Genomic DNA, 14,322 nt, shown 5'->3' with positions numbered 1-14,322 from the left:
GTTTTGATTTCTCAGACAGACTCGGATTTGTTCTCATTGTTTCATCTTATGCGGGAGATGTCTTTGTTTTTTCCCGTTCAACGACCACTAGCGCATCTTTATGTACGTGTCAATGTCAACACGAAGTGCCTTTGGTGTGTCCTCATCAGAATCACTCGATCGTTGTGAAAAGGTAGCTGAAGAATGAAATTCTGTCGTCAGTGGCCAAACTTTCGCAAGCATACTAGAGTAATGGAAATGGTTTTGATCATTGGATGTACTTGATGTTTTTTTTTTTTTTAAATTGTGGGACCTTGACCAAGAATCATTTCTAACTGCTTAACATCAACATGATATAATCAACGTGAAGTTCAATAAAAAAGATTTTTCCTGATAAGATTGGGACATTTCAAAGGCACCTTATGTTGATATTGACTCCTACTGTCTCACTGTTCAGACCAATGACAACTGCACCCATTGGAGTTCGTGTTTGCAAAAGTGTTCCACTTTTTTTGTCTTCACACCTGTTGATCAGTTTTTGGTTACTGCTGGCAGTGACTTTGGACGCACGGACAGTTTTTCATACGGATACACAAAACTACCTGTTTTCCTGCTTCCCAGTGGATGTAATTCTGTCAATTTCCTCTCTGACACATACACAAGAGTCCTCACAAAGACTCTCCAAGATTTAAAGCTATCATAATGCAATAAGAACATACCTCACAGTTTTTTCTCTTTTTTTTTCTGTCTCTGCAAAATCCATCCAACATGTGTCTGTCACGGCAAGATCCTGTTGCAACATCAACAGTTTCCGCGCAATTCTCATCCAACCTCTGTCGTTGACATGTAGCGTTAATGACTCAGCTGCATGAATTTTGCTCCAAAGCAGAGTTGCTGAAATGGAACGCAATATATATATATATATATATATATATATATATATATATTGGTAATCTGTCATTTCACTGCAGGTATTAATTGTGCAAGAGCTCAGTCCAAATTGTTCATATCACTGAATGTGCTTTGTTGGATGCATTATCCATTTTGGATTTCCTTTTTATGTGCTGCCTCTCTGAGGAATTACAACAAACAAAAAATCTCTTTCCGCCACACTAATTAAGATATGCACATTGTATTTTTTTTAATTGATGCCTTTTTTAAACATTAATGTAAATTGTTTTTAATTAAAAAAAATTCCTCTGATGAAAAGGCTTTAGTTAAGGAGGAATTGTGGAGTGAAATAATTGCTGCAACAAGCTGTTTTGATATTTATATTCTCAGGTTTGTTCAATTCTTTAGCAACAGGCTTTCAAGAGTTCCTTTGCGACACAAGCATGTTTTCTTTCTTTTTAGCTGATTAATTTATTCTGAAACGTATCAATTTTGTGGTTTGATTACTTTCATAACTACTTTTGTGACATGGAACTGATCATATTTAAAAAAGGGTTCCGTTGTTTGCTTGACATAAAATGCTTTTCTTCCCCCCCTAATAAAAAGCCCCAAGTTTATTCAAGTTTGTCTATTGTTTTGTATTATTTGATGAAAAAAACAAAGAGAACTGTTGTTAACAACTGTGCCAAATTTAAGTGATTTTAAAAATTGTGTTTTAATTCACTATTCGATGCACCTAAACCATAGATGTCAAACTCAGGTCCTGGAGGGCCGCTGTCCTGCATGTTTTCCCAAGTCTCCCTGTTGCAACACACCTGATTCAAATGATCAGATCATCAGCAAGCTCAAATGAACAGGTTCAATATCAGGCTTCCGCAGAGCTTGCTGATGATCTGATCATTTGAATCAGGTGTGTTGCAACAGGGAGACTTGGGAAAACATGCAGGACAGCGGCCCTCCAGGACCTGAGTTTGACACCTATGTCCTAAACAAACAATCAAGAAATCTAATACAAGATCAGTATCAAACAGGAATATTACCGTATTAGTTGTGGAAAATTGTCATGTCCCGAATTAGGTGAACATGTTGAACGATTTGATTTTTTTTTCTTCACACAACTATCTGTACTTCCACAAAGTCTGAGTACTTTTGCCAACACTGCTCAAATGGACAAACCTTGTTGTACATTCATACAATTACTTACGTGAGATCCCATTGAAATCCAACTTTCATCACATCCTCCTTCCAACTGGCAGCAAAATCCACCACAAGCACCTGCTGTAGCTGTGTGTGCCACACCACCTACAAAGTGATGGGTGACAGAATCACGTTTACCTACTTTCCAATGAATACTATTATTTATTATAACTTGACCCTCAGCAACAAATGCTGATAAACATCATACCATTTCCATAGGTTTTGGTAGCTAAAGGCCTGCATGCGCGTCCTTGTACTCGGGCAGTATGTCATTGGCCTTGGCCTGCACCTGGGAGGAGTTCAAGGCACTGCAAATAAAAATATTCCTTCATAAACAAAGTCATCTGCCAGATATTGAAACGGACTTCCAATATTTGCTGACAGCGAAGGCTTTGTTATTACCACTGACAGTTACTAGCGCTGTAATATCGTGTAAAGACGTTTCATCACATTGAATTGATCAAACCCTTGTATCATCTTGACATACAGTACGTAAGATTTAAAATCCTACAAATATGTGAATATTCCTCAAGGAATTAAGTACTTACAGCAAGCTACCAAACAAAAATGTTTTGACGACAAAGCACTTGGAAGTGAGAGGATCATGAAGCACAACACAGTGCATCTAGCAACGACACAATCATGAACCCATGTTACATCAACGACTGTTATTAGTAACCCTTTTTTTAGACATAAACAATCTTCACACAGTGCTCATCAATAGTATTAGCTATCTAAATAAAACCTAGCCGAAATAAAACGCCAGCACAAACTAATGTGACAGTACACGTTGGTAACCAAAAATACACATTAGTCCAAGTCATTAAATTCACCTTTTGGCTTTAACGCGCAATAATAAATGTTATGGAAGGCTACGAAACTATGATGGCAAAGTAGACTATATGGGCTATAGGTAGCGGGACACTGGGTAACAAGTGGAAACATACTTTGACTTTTATATATCTCATACTTGCCATCCGCCATCTCCACCGGTGTTCCACATAAATCGAGCATACTCGACATTTTAAAATGACTGCGTGCAGGAATTACGATTATCAACACATCCATCTACTTTATGCCTCGTGTTTCAGATATGATAAGAGAAAAATACAAAATTAACAGTTACTCTAAACAACTGGGGATTCGTGGACATTATCAGTAGTTTCCCGCGCATTCTCTCCTACCCGCGAGGGCATAAACCAGACACATATCCGAAAAAGTCCACATACGAAAGAGGTCCAGTTTGGATTTGAAAAAAAAAAAAAAGGAATTGTACTGTGAAATAAAAGTTACATATAAGATACAAGTTTTTGGGAAAAAAAATCGGAATTGTACTGTGACATAAAAGTTACATATAAGATACTCAGAACTTGGCTACGTTTTTCATGTTTTCTAAAAAATAAAAGAAAAAATGACCTGGGCAATTATTTTAATAAGGTTATATGTGACCTTCAAAAATGTCACTTGTTTATAATAATACAATATAAATGAACACTTATTGGGTTATCATTATAGTTAAGTATGTTATATTGTATACTTTATATACTCAAGTATCTTTACTTCTACTTAAGTACAGACTACTTTAGAATGAGTGTCTGTTTTACGCCTTTTCAGAGATCGTTAGTCGGAACAAAACTTCTTGCGTGTTCCATGACGAGCATATATAAGTGTAACACATACCCAGTACGTGAAGGAGTGTGTTCGAAATTGATGTCCCGGTACTAGACAAGCGAAATAATTCACTATTCTGTGTGATGTATCCTTGACTACGCCAAGGTGATCTAATGAGATCGACACTCGACAAATAATATCATGAAACATCGACGTTAACGCCCGACACATCACACATTCCATATCACCAGTGGCGTGGCCCGGTTTTAATTTTTAAGCGTCTGTCGGTACAGTCATGGACAGGTCAGGAAAGTCACCAAACTGGATGCTGCTTCATCCAGTGGTGAGTGTGTTTAATCAGACTTGAGTTATCGCCTTGCTAAATAAATGTGCTGCTAAAATACACTGTGTGTGCGTGTTGTATTCAGTATGTCAAGATGATGAACCTTGAGGTGGAAGACAGTGAACAAGTCCATGCTGCTTTCCTTGTTTACATGGATCTCACTGAGGGTACGTTTGCCATGAAATTGAGCCTCACCGTCAAAGTACACTTTTTATCCTAATTAAGAAGACAATTCAGGGTACCAGTAGTACTAACTTGGGCACGCTAGAAGAGGAAGTAGTAAAGTCTTTTTCCACGACTGCCTGACATTTCTGCAAAGGATTCTCCGATCTCGATACCAGTATCTGTGTCGCTAGTAAATATTATACCAATAAATGTATAATTTACAGACTGCAATAATTTAATTGGGCCAACGTTTCCATTTTAAACAATTATTTTTAAGAAATATATCGGCACACCCTTTATAGCCTGGACATAATTTGAAGTTCTTGATTGTTGAATATTGCCATACAATATTTGTTGCTCAATGTTTTGCAGAAGATGAATGAAGCGATTTAAAACAAACGAGATGTTGCTAAGAAACACTGTCTATTCATAATTGTTCTGTGAAGTATTTTGTGTAGAATATCATCAAATATTCAGGATTGAGTTTTTTGTTTTGTTTTTTTAATCAAAATATTTATACAATTTTTGCCCATATCAGCCAAACCCAAGTACATGCAGTTGTGAACTAATTCAGTTGTACCTTTCTAGCAACATTTTGTTGTCCTACTTGTGAGTACAAAGCACATACGAGGACATGGATCTTTAGGTGGATGTCAAGGATGATTGATTTGCATCTTTTCTTCCAATTTTTCATCCTATAAAACACTATGGATGCGCCTTGTGTATGAATGGTGCTGTACAAATACAGTTGGCTGGCCTTAATGTTTGCAGTGCGTCATTGGAAAGAAGTGTCCTGTGTTAAAAGTGACGAACTCAAGCTGGTTTTGTTGGAGGCGAAAGAGAAGGAAGGATCGGCCATCCACTCAGTTCTGCCGCTGCCTGTGCACCGGTCTCTGAGCCACAACGAGTGAGGGAGAAACATTTTCCTCTTTTTCAATAACTGGAAAGCACGTGTTTATGTTTTGAGTCATTCTACATGCTTCTATATGTAAATCAGCAAGTAACGTATCATCAACAAAAAGACAAATGTTACTGTCCTCGACTGGCAGACATTGCCGTGATTATCAAGTTTCCGGATGATGTTGGTAAGTGGTAGGATAACTGTAAAAAGTATGACAAATGTTGATTCTTTGGGAGCAAATTCACTTGCAGGGTTGTGAAGTCATTAAAGTGTGATCCATAAATGCAATATATTTTCTGTCTTCCCTTACAGGATCCGACAGGTTTTGGAGAGAGGTTTTCCTATGCTGCTGTGTGCTGTGGCCTCGGACTCCACGCTGGTCTACCAGAGGTTGACCGACGGTTTGGTGACCCCTGACCCACCAGCAGGCCCCTTCCAGGATGTGGGACGCCGGCAGCACAGGAAGAGACGACAGCAGCAGTCGACGTCCGGCGGGAAGCACAAATGATGGTGCATTTGTTTGGACGTTTAGCCGCATTGCAATTTTCTGCGTTAGCCTACTAGGATGCTGAAGGAGCCTCAGATTGTGTGTGTTAGCTGGTAATGCTAAGTCTACTTGATCAGAGGTCCCAGGATCCAAAATGTTTCTTGCAATACAAAAAAAAATCAGATTAGACCTTTACATGTGCGATTGCGTGGCAATCGGTCATAGGTAAGAATATCTTGACTGGGCATGGAAGTATTGACCGGATCTTCCTTGCGAAAGTTCCTCAAAATGCCTCTTTCTGCAGGTCACTTCATAGAGTTCATCTGGATTTAGGTCTGGGTTCTGGCTGGGCCATTCCAAAGCAAGAAGTCCAGGCATGCAAAGTTGTTTGAGCATTTACACCGTCGCCTTGATATCCAGCTTCAGGTCCATGTACAATTACACACTTTGCCCTTAGACAACTAGTCGAGTGACTGTGATTTACTAGCTATCATTTTCTACTTACTACTGCCACTTTTGGCCTGCTGTTACGGCCTAAGGATGGATAAGAAGACTAGAGGGGAAAAAAAGCTCAACAATTGTATGGAAAACCATTTGAGCATTTATTCGATATCCTTCATATTCAGCTGAAGGTCCATGCGCTTCACAAGTAGTGCTAGTGGCGTGCAGATGTCCACTTGTGCTGGAGCATGTAATTATCCTCTTTGTGTGCAGAAATGTCATACAATAGTGTCACTAGTAGTCCATGGACTTGAAGCAGGATATCAAGGATAAGTGCTCCATCGGCTTTCTATTGCAATGTACTAAAAGTGGAGAAATTAGTTAGTGCAGGTTGAACTTTTACTTTAGATGCCAGTTTTACTTAACACATTTGGATCAACAGCAGTGGAGATCAGTTATTTAAAAAAAAAAAAAAACATTTTTTTTCTAGAAAAACAAAAGACCAACATTGACTTACACAGTAACACTGGTGAGTGAAATACAGACTCTGAACAATATGTGACTTCACCCAAGCGGGGTTCATCTGGACGCGGTATTGAAGCGGGTCAGTACATAGTAAGCCGACCGTGTGAGTGTTTTAAATGTGCAGTGATGACAGGAAGCAACCCTGAGCCTTGTTTCTCATAAATATATTACAAAAAAATGTGGGTAGACACACAGACATTTAGTTTTGGCCCAGAAATTGTAGAAAAGAGATTCATATTGTTTCCTGGAATGCAGAAGTCAACCTGGTGACCTTTCAGGGAGGCATATGGGCACAGTGGGCCTCATGCATGAAACATCTGTATGCGCAGTTTTACTCTATAATTGTACGCTCTACTAACTCAGTTATAGATTTATTATTTTTGTAATCACCAGGCTTAAAGTCTCCATAAGCCGCATGGAAGCTGATTTGAAACATCAATGAAAAACCAAAAATCATGAAAACATGACTCAAGGCAAAGAGTTCGATTTGCTGAATACGTTTCGTCTTCTTTTTTTTTTTTTAAACTTTCATTTTTCCGATGACTCCATTGAGAGGAACACAACTCGGACACCCTTCATGTATTGGGGCATCCAATTTAGGTATAATATACGGATCTTATTTTTCCCCATAAATATATTGAAGTGAAAAATCAGAACCATTCATGCATGAAGCCCTATTTTCTGACTTGTCGTAAACAGCCGTGAATACTGACTTTGAGGCGAAATCCAAGCAGGGAAGAGTTCCTCTTGATCCCGAAATCCCTGACATCCTGTGATGGCTTTTTCAATAAAGTAAACTGAACCGAAGTATTCTCCTCAACTCCTGAACCGTCTTTGATTTTTGGTCGCTGGATTAAACAAGAAGGAGCTTCGTATTGAGCATACGGGCAAGAGGTTGCTCAGTGGAGTTTTGTCCTTCCGCCCTTTACGTAGGTGGAATGATACTTGCCCATTGCAACACTGACATCCTCTGCATCTGATGGCTGAAGGATGCATGGTCATAGTACTATGTCATGTCCTCCTCCTCGGAGCAGTAATCCCTGCCCTGAAAGTAATACAAAATAGTATAATCAAAATTAAACACTGATTTTTATCATCATTAAGTGGAAGTCAAGTAAATTTATTTTTTCAATAATGTGCGGTATTTTGATTTAATGCGTTGGTGGGATGAGAAGGAAGTAGAATAATCCACTCATTTTCATCATGTAACATTTGCAATGTGAGCCCGAGGGCACTTTGACTTCAATTCTAGTCGACAGCAGAGGGCAACAATGTCAAAATGGTTGTGCCTCGAGATACCGGTACAGTGTTTAAACACGAGGGGCACATAGAACATGTTACAAATAAAATGTTTGACTTGACTTCCATTTGAACCGAGTTAACTTTTTAGGCAGACCCGTATCTTTGAACCAGGCAAAAGGTAACTGCAGTAAAAAAGGGAAATACACAAAGTAGAAATACTTTCTCAAATGAAAAAGATAACAATAAATCTTGAAGAAACAGATTCCTAAAGACAAGCAACAAAGAAAAATCATACATTGGTGCCTTGAGATACAAGTGACCAGGTAATTTTATTCTACTTTACTCTATTTTATTTTTTATTTTTTTGACAAAATGCACTCAGGAGTGGCACCCAAATTTCGTTGTATGCAATACAATGACGATAAAGGCGATTCTGATTCTGACCCAACTTCTTTCATGATTTTACAAACTGGCAAACGGTGAACAATTCTTCAAAAAAGAAACTTCAAGATGTTTAATGCCACTCCCATTTGAAGTTTACAGTCACCTTAAATATCAAACAAGGACAATTTCGACTTGTGGTATAACAATAAATAAACGGAACAACTTTGCCTCCACTAGCTTAATGCTAACAAATAATTGAAAATGCTAAAATGATTAGCATCGAGAGTGGCAATGTTATAACCCTTTAGCCAAACGGATATTTTAACACATGCTGAAGCAAAACATGAAGACAGGCTATCACAATACTCACATGCTTATAATCTGCGTAAAACGACAAAATATGAAATGCATTTTATGAGTCACAAAGATCAATGAGACTTCATGACTGCATTATACTGCCGCCCGGTGGCCAAGTTGCGCACACCAGGAGAAGACTCAAGAAATGTACTTTACATTCTCAAAAAATATATATATACAGTGTATAAAATATAAAATTATATAAAATTTTTAAAAAATGGATCCCCCCCCCCTCTCCCGTTTTTAGGGGAAGGCTGGAATGGATCAATTTCCTTTCATTTTAATTGGATGATTTATAGTTACTTGCGTGGTCACCAATGAATTAAACTTGCATCTCAAGGCACTACTTTATTTCCAATGAAGCCACGATCATAAACTTGATTGTTGTCCTCATATGGTTATTGTTGTCGCGTTATCACTTGCTGGAGATTTGCCTCAGTCGGGATAAACCTCGACGACATCATTCCCTCATTATTCAAAGATATAATGTGTCCTCTCATCATACCTTTTCAATTTTCTCATCAAGCATCCTGAAGAACTCTTGCTGGCTCTCTGAGGAATGAATGCTCCTGTAAGGAGAAAACAAGTCAGTAACATGACAGCCCCAAAACAAAATACACAAATGTGATGTTGATATGGAAATACAACATCATAGGCCAGTGACTCTTACAGTATCTTTCCATCTTCATTTGATCCCGTCTCATCCATGTTTTGACTTTTTCCAAGCAAAGCACTTTTCTCCTGCAGGACATTAAAAAACAGACCTTCTACAACTGCGTATACTCAAATATACACTAATATATAGACTTCTCACAAAAAGTTAGGGATATTTGGCTTTTGGGTGAAATGTCAGGCTATTTTCTTTCATCCCTTAGTAAACAAATACAGTATACACATTCCATTTGACATGTAAACAACATACAGTATAATAATAAATGTAACATATACAAGTAAGTATAATAATGCTATGCTAAATGCGTCACATTTACACAGTTTATTCTTGTGTTGATTAATGTGCACCGTCCCGGTGAAATAAATAAGTAATAAGTAAAAAACAAACCATGCTGTCCTGGCCATCCCCTCCTGCCTCTTGTCCACTGATGTACTTGACTTTCTCCTCTCCTTTCATCTTGTACTCATCTGCGAACGAATGGGAAGAGACAAAAGAGGCACAGAGGAGCACATCTCCTTGTATTAATCCATGACACCAACGCCCGGTGGCTCCAACCCTCCCTCTCCCCTCGGTTCACATGCGGTTCTCACACTTCAGTTCTCGGCTAAGTAATTATGTGCTTGATTTCTCACGCTGCGACCCAAATCCTCTCCACACAAAAGCTTGGCGAGCGGCAAACACACGAGGTGTCAGCCTGATTCTCCTCTCACCGCGTTTTCTCTCACAATTGCGTGGCCACCCCTTCCTCCTCTGGCTCCCACGCGTTCAGAGAGTGAGGAGCTAAAATACTCGCTGCATGCAAACATCCAACTAATGTAAGAAATGAAAATCAGCCCCTTGTGACTCAGTGCAATGCCAACTACTTGTACAACCAGGGTAATTTTTCTAATAACACTTATCAACAAATGTTTAAGATTTTTTTTAAAATCCACTCCATTTTTTTCCTCTACCACATCAGATTTGCATAATAATAATACTCTTAATAATATAATATGGAATATAAAAATAGATTGTTTCATTTAATCTGCATCAAAAATATTTTGGGGGACACCTGAAGACACCAGTGTAACGGGCGCACAATCAACTGACCAGAGAAGAGGTCTCCATTGCTGTGGGCTTTGCTCTGGTCCTCTTCACTGTTGGGTACTGCAGACACCTGCTTGGTGGAGGTGCAGCCCATCTCCTCCTGCTCCTCAGCCTCGCTCCTCCTCACCCGCGAGCATCACGGTCAAGTCTGAGGGAAGAGAGAGAGTGAAGAGTGCTGTACTAATGTAAAAATAGAGATATTTGAGTACAAAAAAAAAAGACTCTGGTTGAAGCAGATATATTGGTTCAACTCCTGTACGTAAGTAAAAGTTTTTTTAAAAATACAGAATCTGAAATGTACCCAGGTTTACATTTGCAGTGACTCATTTGTTTGTGTTGTTTTTAACTTTAGTGTGATTTTTTTATGACTATTATTTTTGGTACAAATCGTACTTGTTACTTTTACTTGAGCCACATTATTCAAAAATAGCAGTACTCTTAATTTGAGTACAATTTGTGGCGACTCAACCCACTTCTCCAGCATACATCAAGCACAACATAACCCCCATAGCCAGGAGAATAAACCTCTTTAAGTTGCTCATTTTCCGAACTGTGCTGGCACAATTCCCTCAACCGACAGCTTGAAACCACTCATTTCTCATAATCAATTAGTCATGAAGCAGCAGCACCGCCCTCGCGCAGGTTAAAGCACGTCTCATTCCCAGCCCTTATTGAAGTGACAATGACTAGCCGGGCTCGGTCCACGCACACCAGCGCCGATCTTGCCAAAGAGGGTGCACGGTGGTGCCAGCTGCACCGAAACAATGGATCCTTTTTTTCGCCCTCTCTCTCCAGGCCTTTCAGTGGGGTCATTGATTAGTGCATCCAGAGGTGGGGGTGGGGTTCTGTTACACTCTCAAGGATTAAACTGGCGGCTGCTCCATCCACCACAGACCTGATCTATAAAAGTGAGCTGCATCAGGCTGTGGGCCAGGGATTGATCCCTCTTGATGAACAAACTGAGAGTCCAGATGCAGTTATCTGAGCCAGTCACAACACAACTATGTTTTAACTGTCGGGTTGACTGCAGCCCACAATCACTCATCAGTCATGATGAGTGAGAGATTGTAAAGTATGAATGCTTTGATTCAATTTCCAAACCAACACCGAGGCGGGCGAGGGTTATGCCACATATAAGGAATGAGGGGGAAAATGGGGGGGAACTGCCATCGCGCATGACCACAGACGCAACGATTTTCAACTGTCAAATATGATAAGCGAAAAATTACCTCTCAGGGGTATCCATGATTAAGGGGTCAGTCCTCAGGTTTCAGATTAGAGAGGGTTTTTGGAGCCAGACAGACCGCATCTGCGCCTCTTGGTTGGAGGCAGCATCCGAAGTCGAGATGCAGTCAGTCCGTCTGCCAGCTGGCTGGCCGGTCGCTGGATGATGCCGATTATACCCTGAACTTGATACAAATACACATCCAAGCCATACAATTGAAACAATGACTTTAACGAATCTATGGCATTAAAAACAAAAATGGTGCTGTTTTCAAATCGACTGTGCGCGACGGTGTCCTCGACTCGACGGAGAAACCCACCACGGAGTTGCATTGGCTTCAGGTGTAACACGGACGTATTTCACCAGCGCACCGATGATTTCCGTCCAAATCCTCTCTTCCGCATCGGCAACCCCCCCCCCCCCCCCAAAAAAAAACTTCGTGAAGTTTGGCGTCTCGAGGTTATAAAAGTTAACGCGTGTGAGTTTTTCGACCTCCAGGAGGATGATTTTCCTAACAATGATCGCTCGTGTGGCTGACGGATTGCCGCTCGCCGCTTCCATGCAAGAGAATGATCAGGTTTGAATCGAAAGCTAACTCCTCTCACCAAACCCTTCATGTTTTCAAACTTTTGACAGTCGCTTGCCTATAACGATGATAACGCGCTACCTCGGGTTTTTATTCTGTATATGAAAATTAGGTTTTTTGTTGTTGTATGAATGGCAAAAGGTGCAATGTAAAGCTGCACAGGTGAACTTAATTTGACTTTCTCTGAAATTTTAAATGTAATGTTCTTCTTGCCAGTCAGGAAGAGACCTCCAGCAGTACCAGAGTCAAGCCAAGCAGCTGTGCCGCAAACTTAATGCTCAAAGTCCAGACCGCTGCACGCTGGAAGCAAAAGACATCAGCTTTCAGTAAGTCAAGACAGGAAGCGAGTTGAATAAATATGTCGGTGGCATCATGAGAAATGCACACTATAGTGAACCCTCATTTGTTGCACAAATACATTCCAGATAGGTGGATATCTGCGATATCGGGAGTCCATATCAAAAATAGATTTAGTTGAATTATTATGGTATAACACCAATTTTAAAGTATTGCTTTGCACTGTTCGCATTTGCAATTTTACAAATACGAGGTCAAGTACACTTGCTTCAAGCTGTACACATTATATTATGAACAACACAATAGCCGGGGTTCACTGTATTTATTTTTTGGAAGGAACACATTTGTAAAGTCCTTGTTCACGTTGATGTCCAGTTTGCCTGGTAGCTGAATGCCTGAAATGGTGTATCTTAATTTCAGTTATTTAATAGCAGAAGATGTTTGCTACCTGTCCCTTTGCGAGCCATCTTTCCCCAAGAAAATTGTCTTTGCCTACCTGGAGGACCTTCATCGTGAATTTTCTGACCAGTATGGGAGGAAGATTTCCACAGTCACAAGGCCATACTCCTTCATCGAGTTTGGTAAGTCTTCCTTTTGTTGCACATTATGATGTCTCCTCAACTCTAAATGTCATATATTTCTTCATCTAGACACATACATCCAGAAAACCAAAAAGTCATACATTGACAGTAGGGCCAGGAGGAACTTGGGTAGTATCAACACAGAGCTGCAGGATGTTCAAAAAATTATGGTGGCCAATATTGAAGAAGTTCTGCAACGTGGAGAAGCACTTTCTGGTAAGTTTTTTTTTTCCTTTTTAGTTCGGGCCAGGTTACAAAAACAAATCACAGGACAATATAATAAAATATTGTCCTGTCTGTTTTGAATAATGACACTACACAAGATGACAGCTGCGATAGGCTCCAGCACACCCGCGACCGTTGTGAGGATAAGCGGATTTGAAAATGGATGGATATTCAAGGCTATGGCCTGACTAAGTGAAGCTCATCCCCCTCACATTAACATAGTTCATTGGCCCCAAGATGGCACTAAAACAATACTTTTCTATTAGACATAGCTTTGCCATGACCACAATTTATGGTACATTATGGAGTGAAAAAAATGTTTTTGGACCAATCAAGTGTACTTGGGGCAGACAATCCGTCACCATGCAGTTGTTGTAAGCACTTGAAACTATGAGCTCAATGGATAGTTCTTTGATCATATAAATCTGAATATATCATGGTTATATTTGTACCCCTAAGTGTGTCAATGAAAGCTCTAAGTAATCTGTTTTTCTACCAGCCCTTGACACAAAAGCCAGCAATCTGTCCACCTTGTCGAAGAAGTACCGCAGCGATGCCAAGTACCTCAACACCCGCTCCACATATGCCAAAGTAGCTGCTGTGGCAGTCTTCGTCATCACACTCATCATCTATGTACGCTTCTGGTGGCTCTGATGGAATTTTGACAACGTTTGGAGGGATTTCTCAGAGAGCAGCATGTTTAAATTGATTACCACTGTGCCTTAACAGGTGAGGTAGAGTTCATTGGTTGTACTACGGAAAGCATTTATTCGAGATCCATCTTCAGGGCAATGCTCTTGTGCGCTCGTTGTCCTCACGTGCAGGACAACTATGGGGGGGGGGATATTGAATAAATGCTCAGAACAGCGACCATATGATGAAGGCAAATGTTTCAACAGTGGCCGTGTTAGAGACAATGAGTGTCGAGCGACTTTGAGGGAGTCTTGCTCTGGAAGCAGGCTCGTGGTGCGTTCAAAAAGTTCAACTGTGCTGATGAGTCATGTTTACATGTTTGTTTTAGGGGAGATATCTTTAAGTTAAGCCTTAAAAACTGTGACTAAAAAGGTTCAATGTTAATTAACAAAGTTGTAAGTCTTAAAAGGGATTAAAAAAAGTATACCCAGAT

The 14,322-nt window shown here is 40.0% G+C and overlaps 3 protein-coding genes across 5 annotated transcripts; 2 read left to right on the top strand and 1 right to left on the bottom strand.

Moving 5' to 3' along the window:
- Nucleotides 1-3,752: 3,752 nt before the first annotated feature.
- On the top strand, nt 3,753-7,347 carry tsen15 (TSEN15 tRNA splicing endonuclease subunit). 2 transcript variants are annotated; one of them, XM_086129738.1, is made up of 5 exons: nt 3,753-4,021; nt 4,107-4,188; nt 4,958-5,093; nt 5,400-5,597; nt 5,879-7,347. In XM_086129738.1, exons 1-4 carry the CDS (start codon nt 3,974-3,976, stop codon nt 5,593-5,595), a joined length of 462 nt encoding a protein of 153 aa, XP_085985864.1. In that variant the 5' UTR covers nt 3,753-3,973; the 3' UTR covers nt 5,596-5,597; nt 5,879-7,347. The 2 variants fall into 2 exon arrangements, with proteins under 2 accessions (XP_085985864.1, XP_085985862.1); XM_086129736.1 differs by having other exon boundaries at nt 5,400-7,347.
- On the bottom strand, nt 6,413-11,897 carry LOC147195047 (uncharacterized protein C1orf21 homolog). 2 transcript variants are annotated; one of them, XM_086129740.1, is made up of 7 exons: nt 11,827-11,897; nt 11,512-11,691; nt 10,286-10,430; nt 9,584-9,663; nt 9,194-9,264; nt 9,029-9,092; nt 6,413-7,585 (listed from the first exon to the last, which is right to left on the bottom strand). In XM_086129740.1, the coding sequence occupies exons 3-7, from the start codon at nt 10,374-10,376 to the stop codon at nt 7,547-7,549; spliced, it is 345 nt and encodes a 114-aa protein (XP_085985866.1). In that variant the 5' UTR covers nt 10,377-10,430; nt 11,512-11,691; nt 11,827-11,897; the 3' UTR covers nt 6,413-7,546. The 2 variants fall into 2 exon arrangements, with proteins under 2 accessions (XP_085985866.1, XP_085985865.1); XM_086129739.1 differs by lacking the exon at nt 11,827-11,897 and having other exon boundaries at nt 11,512-11,820.
- Nucleotides 11,898-11,928: 31 nt separating this feature from the next.
- sec22ba (SEC22 homolog B, vesicle trafficking protein a) lies at nt 11,929-14,321 on the top strand. The gene is made up of 5 exons (XM_086129734.1): nt 11,929-12,084; nt 12,310-12,419; nt 12,811-12,971; nt 13,041-13,187; nt 13,696-14,321. The coding sequence occupies exons 1-5, from the start codon at nt 12,010-12,012 to the stop codon at nt 13,848-13,850; spliced, it is 648 nt and encodes a 215-aa protein (XP_085985860.1). The 5' UTR covers nt 11,929-12,009; the 3' UTR covers nt 13,851-14,321.
- Nucleotide 14,322: the final 1 nt, after the last annotated feature.

The sequence above is a fragment of the Hippocampus guttulatus genome, chromosome 14 (assembly GCF_054856545.1).
Source record: "Hippocampus guttulatus isolate MCC_2025c chromosome 14, RoL_Hgut_1.0, whole genome shotgun sequence".
In the NCBI taxonomy this organism is placed as follows: Eukaryota; Metazoa; Chordata; class Actinopteri; order Syngnathiformes; family Syngnathidae; genus Hippocampus; species Hippocampus guttulatus.
Note: the sequence above shows the minus strand (reverse complement) of the source record. Positions and strands in the feature narration are given on the sequence as shown.